Below are 13,000 nucleotides of genomic sequence, written 5' to 3'. Positions count from 1 at the left end.
CTTGGAACGGATCCCAGGATGGAAGGGTCGGTGTTCTGGAAGCCCCTGCTAGAACCCCTGAGCCATCTCAGAGTATAGTGATAGGGTTGGGTTATGGAACCAAACTGATGGGAGGCTGGTTGCCTATGAAATGGGGGCCTGTGGGTCATCTTATGGTGGGATGACCATTTAGAGAATCACATCGGAGCACCCCGGGGGGGATCCCGGAGGACGCTTTCCTACTCTGTGCTCCGTCCGAATACAGATCCTATCAGCAATTTCCCTTCTGGAGGATGGAGCGCGGACGGTCTTGGCCAACTCCAAGGTCATCCTCACCCTCACTCCAGAAGGTCATGCTCCTCCATATTTTCCGGAGGGTGTAGTAGCTTCATGATGGATTCCAAGATGCCACTTAGGAAAAAAGCAAAACTTGTGTTTACAAGACTGGGTGATTCACTGTCGTGAGTATCATCGGCAAAACTGCTAAACCCTTCAGGGCATCCTGCTGCTGTCCTTTAGGCACTCACGACAGGAGTATTAATAATCAAAACTGGCGAATGGAATAGTAGTGACCTCACATCATGTTGACTAAGAAGCAGACTGTTCCAAAGGCAGTTACCGTTCACAAATCGCTGGTGTTTGTGTTAGAGTACCACTTCGTGGTAGGCGGAAAGGCGCTTCTTCTTTGTATCTTTTTTTTTTTCCTTTTTCTATTTTGGGTAGAAATATTCCTGGGAAGCTAGATAGAAATGCATTTTCATATCCCAATAATTCTTAGGCACAAGTTAGAAAACTGCTGACCTTCACCAAAATATGTCAGCACATCATGTTATAAAAAAATGCAATTCAGAACCGCTGCATGTGTATATACGTGTATCTCAATATACACACAGATCGGTGCAGTACACATGATTATTCAATGTATATTCAAAACTGAGCTATTTGTAACTAACCTGAAATTCTGCAGTGAGAGTTCATTGCTCGAGAACAGCTGGGAGTTTCTTTCTTTTGGCTCTAACTACGGTCAAACGTTTGCACACCAGACACTACTGTTTACGCTTTCCTAAGTGCCAACACCAGGGCAGTCTTATATGAGGATCAGAAGAGGACTTTGCTTAGGACGCAGCTGTGCAGCTACTGAGCATGCGCGCAGGGCCCGCCGCGGGCCGGCCCCGGGTCATGACTCCCTCGGGGTGGAAGCTCGGGGTTCGCGGGAGCCACGGCTCCCGCAGGCTGCGTGGTGCGGCGTCATCTGGGCGTCGTGCTGACTCTGGCGGGAGAGGAGGGCCCTGAGGAGGAGCCACGGTAAGTGGGGGACGTGGGGGAGAGTTTCACTGGGCTCGTTGGGTCCCCCGTTTGGAGCTTCCAAAGCAGCTCTTCGTTAGTTCGGCTCAATCTCTTCTTCTCCTGGGTTTCCTTCTCGACGTATTCCTGGAGATTAGCATTTTCCTCCGACAGTTGTCTGCGTGAGGAGAACAAGAAACAGTCAGGTAGCAATCCTGCGGCGGCGGGGGGATTGGGGGGCACTGATCGTGAGATTCACCAGGCTGGTGGGCTCGGGGCAAGGTAGGAGGCGGTAGGCACCTGCGGGAGGACAGGGGCAAGTGGAACTGCGGTGACCAAGAGCCATGGGCTTGTGGTTTCCACTTGTCCCAGGAACACATCTGCTCCCAGTAGACTCCCCATCCCTCTGCCCCATCAGGGGAGGCGCTAGCTGTCCACCGGACAGAGCAAATGCTGAAGGCAGAAGAGGAAAGTAGGGAGGTGGGGAGCTGGTGTGGGTGTGCCGCCAGGAGGCTGGCAGTCAACGCGAGGACAGCACAGGACGGTGCCGTCGGCCTCAGGGCCCCTCCCGGCCTCCCTGCCCCTGGTTGGGGTCTCCATGATAGCACTAACTTCCCTGGCTGCAAAGGCTGATCTGTGCACCTGCCCGCCTGCTGGACCGGGAGTGCAGGGGGACAGGGACCAGAGCTGCCTTCTTTGAATCCACAGCGTCCAGCCGGGTGTCTGGCACAGAACAGATGCTCAGTTGATGTTTGTTGAGAAAAGGATGTGCTAAATGAAAAACGAATCAAGGCATCCGTGCCATCGGTCGTGAAGTGTGAGTTGCTCTATTTGTCATATTTTTTTTAATAAATGACAGCACCTGTGAGGAACCGAGAGGGTGAAGCCCATTATGTATTTTGCAGCTGGGTGAACTTAGCCCGGGCAGCCAGCTCACTTGGATCAAGCCTGGACTGGCTCTTTGAACCAGGGTGCCTCTGTGATTTCCTGGGGAGGCACAGTGGCTCAGGTAGAGCAGAGGCTCCGGCCCTCCTGCCAAAGTGGGGGGAAAGACCTGCTTCCCTTACATGGTCTCCCCTGTAACCCTCTGGGATGGGAATGGGCCGCCAACACCCCGAGGTCAGCTGTAGGGCAACATGTGTGAATGTGTGAAAGCATATGCGTGGGACCTGGGAGGGGGGTACACACAAGAGCATGTGTGCATTCGAGGGAGCATGACCGTGCAAGTCTGAGAGCGTGCACACGAGTGTGCATGTGTGTGACAGGAAGCACAAGGATGTGTGTGAGTGTGTGCACAAGTGTGTGCTTCCCCCAGTGACCCACGTGGATCCAATAAGGAGTACAGCTGAGGAGTGGGCCAGGGCTTGGGCGTGGGGCTCAAGGAAAGGGCTCTGTCCTCCTGGACAAAATGCAGGCACACCTCATGGTACCAGGCTTCCCTTTACTGAAACTTGGCAGACACTGTGTTTTTTTTCTAAGTTGAAGGTTTGTGGCAGCCCTTGGGAGAGCATGGCTGTCGGCGCCAAGCTTCCAGCAGCGCTGGCTCACTTCACGTCTCTTGAGTCATATTTTGGTATTGTTGCAATATTTCAAACTTTTTCATTCTTGTTATGTTTGTTAGGCTGATCTGTGGCCAGTGATCTTTGAGGTTACTACTGTAATTGTTTCAGGGTGCCACGAACTGCACCTGTACACGATCACAAACTTAACCAATGAATGTGTGTGTTCTGACCGCTTGGTGGACCAGGCTTTCCCCATGGCTCTCCTCTCTCCTTGGGTGTTGCCCTATTTCCCGAGACACAACAATATTGAAGTTAAGCCAGCGAGTAACCTGACAGTGGCCTCTAAGGGTTCAAGTAAAAGGAAGAGTGGCATGTCTCTCCCTCTAAACCAGGGTTTAGTAAGGAAGGCATGTTGAGAGCGTTGATGGGCTGAGAGCTGGGGCCTCTTGTGCCAAACAGGCAGCCCAGTCGGGAGTGCTAAGGAAAGGTTCTTGAAGGACATTAAAAGTGCTGCTTCAGTGAATACATAAATGATAAGAAAGTGAAACAGCCTTTCTGCTGATACGGAGAAAGTTCGAGTGGTCTGGAGAGAAGAGCAAACCAGCCCCAGCATTCCCTTAAGCCAAAGCCTGACCCCGAGCAAGGCCCTAGGTCTCTGTGATTCTGGAAGGGCTGAGAGAGGTGAGGAAGCTGCAGAGAGAAGTCTGAAGCTGCAGAGGCTGGTCCATGAGGTTGAAGGAAAGAACCAGCTCCGTAACAGAAGGTACAAGGTGAAGCAGCAAAGGCTGGGGGAGAAGCTGCAGCGAGTTCTCCAGAAGGTCCAGCTATGATAGTGATGAAGGCAGTTACACTCCAGTGTAGACAAGACAGCCTTCTACTGGAAGAAGATGCCGTCGAGGACTTTCAGAGCTAGAGAGGGGAAGTCCGTGCTGGCTCCACAGCTTCAGAGGACAGGCTGACTCTCACGTTAGGAGCTAATGCAGCTGGTGACTTCAGCTGAAGCCGGGGCTCACTGACCATTCCGAAAATCCTAGGGCCCTTCAGAATTACTCTAAACCTACTCTGCCCGTGCTCTAGAAATGGAACAACGAAGCCTGGGTGACAGCACGTCTGCTTACATGTTTTACCGAATATGTAGAGCCCCCTGTTGAGAGCTACTGCTGAGAAAAACGATTCCTATCAGAATGCGACTGCTCACTGACAACGCAGCCAGTCATCCCAGAGCTCTGACGGGGACATACAAGATGAATGTTGTTGTCGTGCCCGCTGACACAACAGCCATCCTGCAGCCCCTGGATCACGGAGTAATTTTGACTTTCAAGTCTTAGTCTCTAAGAAACACATTCTGTAAGCCTATAGCCATAGACAGTGATTCCTCTGATGGATCTGGACAACTGAAAACCTTCTGGCAAGGATTCACCATTCGAGATGCCATTAAGAACATTCATGATTGATGGGAAGAGGTCAAAATATCCACATTCACCGGAGTTTGGGAGAGGTTGGTTCCCACCGTCCTGGAGGACATGGAGAGGTTCAGGGCGTCCGCAGAGACAGTCACCGCAGAGGTGGTGGAAACAGCAAGAGAACTGGGGTTAGAAGTGGGGCGGGAAGATGGGCCCGCACGGCGGCCGTCTCATGATCAGACTTGGACGGACTGAGGAGCTGCTTCTCGTGGATGAGCCAGGAAAGTGGATTCTTGAGCTGGAATCTGCTCCTGGCGGAGATGCCGTGAAGACTGTTGCAGTGACCACAAAGGATTTAGAATCTTACATCAACTTAGCTGAGAAAGCAGCAGCAGGGTTTCAGAGATTGACCCCAGTTTAGAAAGAAGTTCTGCTGTGAGTGAAATGCTGCCAAACAGCATCCCACGCTACAGAGGAATGGTTGGTGAAAGGAAGAGTCAGGCGATGTAGCAAACTTCACTGTTTTAAGAAATTGGCACAGACCCCTCCGCCCCCCACAGCCTTCAGCAGCCCCCACTCTGATCAGTCAGCAGCCATCCTCAGTGAGCCAAGACCATCCACCTGCAAAAATGTGACAACTCGCTGGAAGTGTAGATGACGGCTTGCCTTTTTTAGCAGTGAAGTATTTTTAAATGAAGGTGTGTCCATTGCTTCTTTCGACATAACGGTATTTCACACTTAGTAGACTCTAGGAGAGTGTAAATGTGACTGTTCGTTGTACCGAGAAACCATTCATTTGGGGGAAAAGTCATTGGATGGCTTCACTGAAATACTTGCTTGACTGCAGTGGTCTGGAACCGGAACCACAGAAGCTTTGAAGCCTGCCTGGAAGCTGCACCTGGCTGATCAAGCCCAGACTCTGCTTGACTTTGCTCTGACAGTGGAGGGGAGGACCCCCGCATCCTTCCTGGAAGGTTGCAGCCCCTCAGAGCAGGGGATGGAGATGGGAACGGGGTTACTCAGAGCAGCTTCATTCGGCTGCAGGCTTCGCTGGCTTGGTCACTCCTTGCCGTCCCCACTGCCATGACCAGGCTGCCCCAGGACCACAGCTCGGCAGCCGAGGCCCTGTGGTCCCCGCGGCGTGTTTTCTTCTTGTCTTCCTATGCAACATGCCAAGAGCCTGTGTGGGGGGAAGCCTCCCAGCTCAGAGGAATGAGACGCAGTGGATGCCGGGATAAACACAGAGCCCTCCCAGGAGCTTAAGAGCAAAGCCGTGTTGTAGGTGATATGTGCTTCGTTAAGCTCAGACACCCAGGCCCACCTACCTTGTGACAACGGTGTTCTGGTCAATCCTTGCTTTGAGGTCTTCATTCTGCTGCTGGAGAACTTGGATCTTTTCTTCTAAGATAATGTTCTTTTCCGCCTACAAAGAAAGCAGTATAAGAGGTTCTCAGCGAGCCCACGACAAAGATAAAAGACCAGTGCCCTTGGCTTCTGACCTTTGGAGGATTATCAAGAATAGTGCTTTGTGGGGCACCTGAGTGGCTCGGGGGGTTGGGTGTCCAGCTCTTGATTTTGGGTCAGGTCATGATCTTGGGATCATGAGATGGAGCTCCATGTCAGGCTCCATGTCAGCCAGAGTCTGCTTGCCCCTCCCCCTCCTCACACACTTACTCTGGCTCTCTAATAAATAAATAAAATCTTCAAAAAAAAAAAAAAAAAGGAACAGTGCTTTGCAAACTGCAGTTTGCAATGTATTAATTAGTGGGTTGCAAAATCAAGTTAGAGAGATGTGAGTAGCATTTCTTTTTTAAGCAAAATAAAACAAAATATCAGAGTGCATTCTATATAGTAAAAGTATTTCTTATTCATATTTTAGCTATACATGTTTTTTACATATATGTGTGTGTGTATCCATCAGGTTCCTGTGTAGAATACATTTTTTTAGAGGTTTTACTTATTTGAAAAAAAGAGTGAGTGAGAGAGCACAAGTAGGGGGAGTGGCAGGCAGAGGGAAAGGGAAAAGCAGACTCCCCGCTGAGCAGGGTGCTCGATTCGGGCCTCAATCTCAGGACCCTGGGATTATGACCTGAGCCGAAAGCAGACGCTTAACTGACTGAGCCACCCAGGTGCCCCTAGAATATGTTTGTTACAGTGTGTGCTCCTGCAGTCAGAGACAAGTTGTCAGACGTGAGTGGACACCATCAGGACCTAGTGTGGCCGATGGCCTCTGGTTCTTCCTGACAGTCAACTGCATAGCATCGGCCTCCCTGGCCCCGGCGTGTATGCTCGATATGACATTCTGAATTAACGGAGGGATAGAAATATAAATAACATGGACACATTTTTTTCCTTCTGAGCGTATGGGCAGCCAGGAACCTGAAACCTGAGATGGGCTTGGTATATGATCCAAAAATAACATTTTCCATGGCTATTATTCTCCTGCAATTTATGCCTTTTTCTCTGTCTGTGTGTCCCTTAGGGCCTTGTGGAAGTACAGTTCCATTCTAAGATAAATTCAGAAATAAATAATAAATAATTAATTTATTTTAAAGGTTTTATTTATTTATTAGAGAGAGAGAGAATGAGAGAGAGAGAGAGAGAGAGAGCATGAGAGGGGAGAGTTCAGAGGAAGAAGCAGACTCCCCACTGAGCAGGGAGCCTGGTGCGGGACTTGATCCCGGGACTCCAGGATCAGGACCTGAGCCGAAGACAGTTGCTTAGCCAACTGAGCCACCCAGCTGCCCAGAAATAAATTATTTCTTGAAGAGAAAATGACAAATTCACTGTTGGGTCTTAATCTTTGAGGAGAACTGTCGCCCTTCCAGGACCAGGACTAGGGGTCAGAGCCAAAGGGCTGGGCTCTGTCCCACAAACTTCCCTACAGCCTTCATCTTTGCACTCAAGAAATGGGAAGTGATTACACTGCTTCTTGCTTTATGCCTAGAAAGATTTCTGGAAGGAGAAGTCATGACTGGTTGTAGAATGCCTGGAACATTCTGGCAAAAACCAGCCAAATAAACCCTAAAGTTTGTGGGGGACTAGACAACTGAATGCGGACGGCTCAGCCTGGAGGGTCGTCAGTCCCTGTGTGGGCCTGGCTGGGAAGGACAGGGCTCGGACCTTGCTGGGAAGTTCTGGGCTGTTGGGAGGCACCACAGGGTCACCACGGCCCAGGATGCTGGTTAGTGACAGCCATACTGCTGTCTGCCCCCATCCTACCTGATAAGCACGTGCGGTATGAGACGTCTGCAAGGAGCGGGGGTGCTAGATTAAAAGGGGACATGACAACTGAATTCAATAGGTGCATCTAGACCGGCTCCAGGGTTGAGAAATCCAGCTTCAAGGGATATTTCAGACACAAGCAGGGAACTTTACAAAGTAGATGAGATGATCCGTGACTGAGATGGCAAGTACGATCTGCTGGCTGGGAGAAAGCAGGATACAAAGTTCTCCCTGTGTGGGGCATGTCCACAGTACCAAGGAAAAGTTCTGGGAAGTACTAACAGCACTTGGAGATATATTCTAATTTTCTTGATTTTGTTTATCTTCTAATTTTCATAATGTATGTCTTTTCTTTTTATAGCATCAACTTAGATTTAAATATAACAGTAAAAAAGGGGAAAAAAGGTCTATCTGAGACCCTTAGGCCAACTTCCACATCAAGATAATGTCTCCTTGCAAGCTAGCTTCTCTGCTACCAACTTCGAAAGACTTGTCTCCAGCTCTAGGTTTTGCACCACCCTTGTGCCTGCCGGGGAGGGGAGTGAGCTCAGGGGGGCTCCATTTCCCCAAAGGGGCGCCTTTTCTAGTTCTGTGGAAGCCAGCTTGAAGGGGAGGCAGAGGGTTATGAGACCAGGCACCGGGGCCTGGGCCTGGATTCCCAACCTCTGGGTGAGATACGCCCTCTGCCTAGACCTCCATCTGCATCTGAATCTATGAAAGGAGACTCTGGATGGTACCTGCTCCAGTAGACTGCTGTCAGGGGTTAAAGAACAAAGACTTAAAGTGCTTTGCGCAGTGCCTGGCATACACCTCCGTGATGCTGCACTTACGTTGGCTTACCACCCGTCCCTCGCAGGGAGGAGGGAGGAAGCAGCAGTCCGCCAGGGGAGGAGGGATGGATGGGGAATGGAGGCTGCAGTTAGGAGGCCTGCCCAGTTGTGCAGTACAAGGCCACCTCGGATTCCTTATCAGAATTCCTCCCTTCCTAAGAAGGGTCTTGAGACTTGGCCATAGCATTTTCTGCTCAGGTGTCAGGGATGGACAGGGAAGGGCCCAGCCTCTGCAGACAGTGAGTGAGGACGTCTGTGAGGCCCACATGGCATACCACTCAGGTTACTGGGGCTCTCCCAAGGAGGCAGGCTGACTCACCAGTTTTTCCAGCTCAATAATCTTCTTTTCCTGCTGGTGTATTTGCTGATTCTTCATCTCTAATACCTGCTTCAGACTCTTCATGTCTTCTTCCAAGTGCTGATAGGGAGCCAATGCGATCTACAACAGCGGAGAGCAAGAGCTATTTACCAGGGGGCCCAGCAAAAGCCCAGTATTCCCCAGTGCCATGAATTCAGCAAAATCTAGCCTTCTGTAGCAAGCTTCCCGGGAGGCACTGGAGTGTGAATGTGAGCCCACTCACAGCCTTCCCTGATAAAGATGCTCACTGGTTTCCCACTGGAGATGCTAGGAGAAATCCAGCTCCCTGGGGAATGAGAGAGGTAAAGCTATCATCCACCAAAAAGTCTGGATTCTGGGAGGGCTGGATGTTACCAGCCCATCCCCCAATGGGAACCCTTGGGGTCAAAAGTCTAAATTCATCACTAGCTTTTAACATGGACCCAGACTGCTTGATTCACCAGACAAGTTGTGATTTGCAGGTCTCCCCTGGGCCCACGCAGAGTGGGGGTGGGGCATCCTTGTAGGGGAAAGGAGCAAAGTAGTTGAAAAAGCAGAAAAGGCACTTCAGAAAAAGAAATGCTACAGTGAAGTTGCTGGGTATAATGACAAGAACGACAACAACAAAATATAGGACATTGAGTCAAGAGTTCCCAACAAACCACCTTTTTTTTTTTTTAAGTATAAATATTACATGGGATATACTTATACTAAAAAAATTCACCTCTTTATAATTCAAGTTTAACTGGGTGTCACATATTTTATCTGGCAACCCTCCATCAGTGGGAGGGAGTTTTGCCAGCTTTTCCGGAAACCACTCCACTCCCCCCACTAAGGCAGGTGTGAGTGGTGCCCCCTGTACCAGTGCAACCAAAGCTGGGGGAGAATGGAGTGGAAGGGGGGGTCCCAGCTGGGGTGCAGAGCTCCCAGGAGCTCTGGGACAGCAGCTGGGGAGCAGTGTGCCATCTGGCAGAGATAACATGTCATTGGAGAAACCCACAGCTGTCTTCTGTGTCAGAAGAGACACAGACAGGGTACTGACAGGGACCTCTTCTGGCCGGCTGTCACTCCGGCCACAGATCCACACAGAGGTCCGTTCCAGGGAAGATTGCTGAGGGGACTCCCGGGGTGAAGCCCCCCTGGGAGCCAAGAGGCCTGGGGAGCATGACTACCTCCAGCTGTTCTTCAGTGTTCTTCCTCAGAGCCTCCTCAAAGCGTCTGGCTCGGTCCCGCAGAGACTGGCTCTGGAAGGTCAGTGTGTCTACCTGGTCCTGCAGGGAATGACAAGAAGCCCAGCTTAGTCCGCCGCAGACACAGTGGCCTGGGCAGCTATGAGGGAAGGGCTACCCGGCCTGGTGCACTCTCTGAGGGGTCAAGAGATCAGAGGCTGCTTGGATCACCTGTCCCACGGGCGTCACCAAGAGGGCGTCACATGGCATTGAGACTGCGCATGAAGCGTCCTGACCCTGGGGTGTGGGAGAACTCAGAGCAGGTGTCTCGACTTCAAGGTGCCTCCCAACATGAGTGTGCTGCCCTTCCTCTCCAAATCGGCAGCTTGTTGAAGGGAGGCAACACACCAGCCATGAGGCAGCTCTCTGTGTGCAGGCTGAGATGATGGTGATTCGGAGGAGGAACCATTTCCTGCCCTGGCTGCTGGGCCAGGTGCAACTGCCCTCAGCCTCCCCTGCAACCCCAGCAATGCCTGATCACTGCTGCCAGCAAAGGATGCCAGGCAGTGGGCTCTCTCGCAATGCTAGATGGTGCCTCGATTGCACAGAGTATCCCAAAGTTCTCCACCCCACGGCACCGTTTCTGTGACATTAAAATGAAGGGACTTAGGGTCTCCCCAGGAACTCTTCTGACAACAGAAACGGCCTCATCTCCCTCATTTTAAGAGCAAGGCATTGTAAATTATGTAATCCCACATAAAAACCCCGTCCTGGAGGAAGCCCTGGCTTGCCTGCTTTCTCTATCTCCCCAGAGGACCCTGTTCTGCAAACCATCTTTGGCAGGTGCTTTTTCCTCTTTTTTTCTTCTCCTTCATTCTTTATTTCCTTTTTTTGTTTGTTTGTTTGTTTGTTTCCAGTTATTTCCGATTTCATTTTTAAGAAAAAGAAAAGCCCCCACAGTGTCATTAAACACAAAGTCTGGTGCACTAGGGCGACAGAGTTGTCATGGGTGGTCTGCACACACACGGGAGCTGGGGAATGTAGATCCCAGCCCAGTGCAACCCCGGCTGGGGTCTGGCACAGTCACTGGGCGGTGCGGTCATCTTCTAGAACGGGATGACACACAGCTGTACCACTACCCAGCTCCCACACCAAACTTGTCCACACTGTCAAAACAATGAAAGACGCATCTGGCCAACGCCCCCTGGGGATGGATCTAAAATGTCAAACTGTGTTTTTTCTGCCTTATTCACCAGGACTCAAAATAGATCCACAAGCACACAATGGTGCCCTCCAGCAATCAGGCAGAAGAGACTGTTTTTCAGCTTGGGGTGGCTCCTTTGAGTCCAGTGGAGAGGCAGAAAGGCCCAGCTGGTGACCCAGCATAGCAAGGGCCACTCAGGAATTAACCAGTGGCGTGACAGTAACAGCAGTAAATGTAACAGTGCTGAAACTATTATGACAGTGACAGCAGCTCCTTACTAACATCTACTGTGAGCCAACCTAATGCTCTGCACTTTACATCCGTTACTTCCCTTAATCTGCTCACACCTTGAGGAATGTACTGTTATCGCCCCCATTTTACAGATGAGTAAAACAAGGTTTACAGAGCTTATGTGACTGTCCATGAGTTCAAAGCTACTAAGAGGAGGTACACTGGGCATTTAAACTCAAAGCTTACATCGCTTATCCCCAGACCTGTTGCCCTAAGCACCAGGAGCCCAGAAAGTTTGGCTTCAACAATCTCATCCTCTCTGTACCAAACAACCCAAATGAATTCTGCCCATTGAGCATTACAACCAAACTGTGTACAGTTCATGACAATTTAATGTTAGTGGCAGAGTGAAGACTCACATGTGATAGAAAACCCTCACTTCTTTTGGTTTTGGGACTGGAGGGGTTTGTTACATCACGATGTGGTCCTGGTTTATGTCCTGGCAAGGAGTGCATCTGATGGTATGGGATGTGGGGCACACGAAGGCAGTTTGGGGTTAGATGCTGCAGCTGAGCCATGTGAGGACTGTACGGGCAGAAGCATCAGCGGACGGATGGATGAAGAGGTAGGGGATTGGGGGGGGGTGGGCTCACAGCAGGTGGTTGCCCATTTTAAAACTTCTGCATATAGTACATTCAGTAGCTGTGACGCTGGTTAGCTCCACAATCCTGGGTTCTTTTCTTGGAGAGCAGGCTCTGTGCAATGAACATTGCCAGGGGAAAGTATACCCTCAAAGAAGCAAAATTCCTACAGTTTGTCTTACAGTTTTAGTCATCACCTTCCATAATTTCCAGATGTGAGTGCTCCTAATAATTAACAAATAATCTTGTTATAATTGAGGCAACCTTAGTTGGGAATGGAAGCCAGGCCACAGACCTTGCCCTTGCTTCCCACGCGGCTCCGTCCTATGGGTGGGGGTGGCCTGGGTCCCCAGAAGGAAGGAGGGAGAAGCACGTGACTGCGGAGAGCAGTCATTCTCCCCGTAGAGGTCAGAAGGAAGCCAGGCAGCTCCCTGGCCTCTGAGACCCACATTTTCTGCAGGTGGACAGTGGAAGGCAAAGAAGGTTCTTTTCATCTCACCCACCTCCAGGTGATTAAAGCCCCTTTTGTAATTCCCAGAACATATGCTATGAATGACCCCTTTATTCCCCCTGCCTGGAATGTTCTCCTCCTCAAGTCCTCCCTTTCGTTTGGACACAGCTCAGGTGCCCCTCTGAGCATGGCAAGTGGGGAGCAGTGTCTTGGAACTCCTGTGTGCTCACTAATGGTATCATTCATGGGGTGTAGGTCTGTGTTACCTTTCGTGTTGTCTGTCACTGTTCAGGTCACAGCTGTCTGAGCAGACAGTAGCTTCTCAAAGAGCAGGGAGTCTGTCCCATTTACCTCTATATTCCAGCGCTTAGTATGGAATCCAGTACCCAGCAGATGCTGGGTCAATGTCGGCATTTATCTAGATATCAGAGTTAAGAGAATGAATATTGACCTGTAAGGACAGCCGCAGCTTTTCAAAATTTTCTTCCAATTCTTTCTTTTCAAGCTCGTGGGTAGACATCAGTTCTGGAGAGAAGAGATCAGAGAGTCAAGTTGGTCTTTTGAAAAGGATCAAACAAGACTCTGCCAGACTTAGGATGTAGGTATATAAGGGACACTGGCCGATAGCTCCATACTTGGAAATCAAATGCAAAGACTAGGACAAAGAAGGAAAAGAAGGGAAAGAAGAAAGAAATGAGGGAGGGAAGCAGACAGAACACAATCGTGTAGGGGCACCTTGGTGGT

At 50.4% G+C, this 13,000-nt stretch overlaps 1 protein-coding gene across 3 annotated transcripts in view; it reads right to left on the bottom strand.

Annotated features, from left to right (window-relative positions):
• Positions 1–544: 544 nt before the first annotated feature.
• The window catches only part of MTUS2 (microtubule associated scaffold protein 2), a 567,457-nt gene continuing 555,001 nt past the window's right edge, over positions 545–13,000 (bottom strand). For all 3 annotated transcript variants that reach the window (XM_045069540.1, XM_045069541.1, XM_045069542.1), the window contains 5 exons: positions 12,708–12,781; positions 9,733–9,831; positions 8,543–8,662; positions 5,494–5,591; positions 545–1,441 (listed from right to left, as the gene is read on the bottom strand). In XM_045069540.1, coding sequence (XP_044925475.1) covers positions 1,228–1,441; positions 5,494–5,591; positions 8,543–8,662; positions 9,733–9,831; positions 12,708–12,781 — 605 coding nt within the window. In that variant the 3' untranslated portion in view covers positions 545–1,227. The remainder of the gene's footprint in view (positions 1,442–5,493; positions 5,592–8,542; positions 8,663–9,732; positions 9,832–12,707; positions 12,782–13,000) is intronic.

The sequence above is a fragment of the Mustela putorius genome, unplaced genomic scaffold (genome assembly GCF_011764305.1).
Source record: "Mustela putorius furo isolate JIRA1106 unplaced genomic scaffold, ASM1176430v1.1 tig00003942_pilon_pilon_pilon, whole genome shotgun sequence".
NCBI classification, from domain to species: domain Eukaryota; kingdom Metazoa; phylum Chordata; class Mammalia; order Carnivora; family Mustelidae; genus Mustela; species Mustela putorius.
Note: the sequence above shows the minus strand (reverse complement) of the source record. Positions and strands in the feature narration are given on the sequence as shown.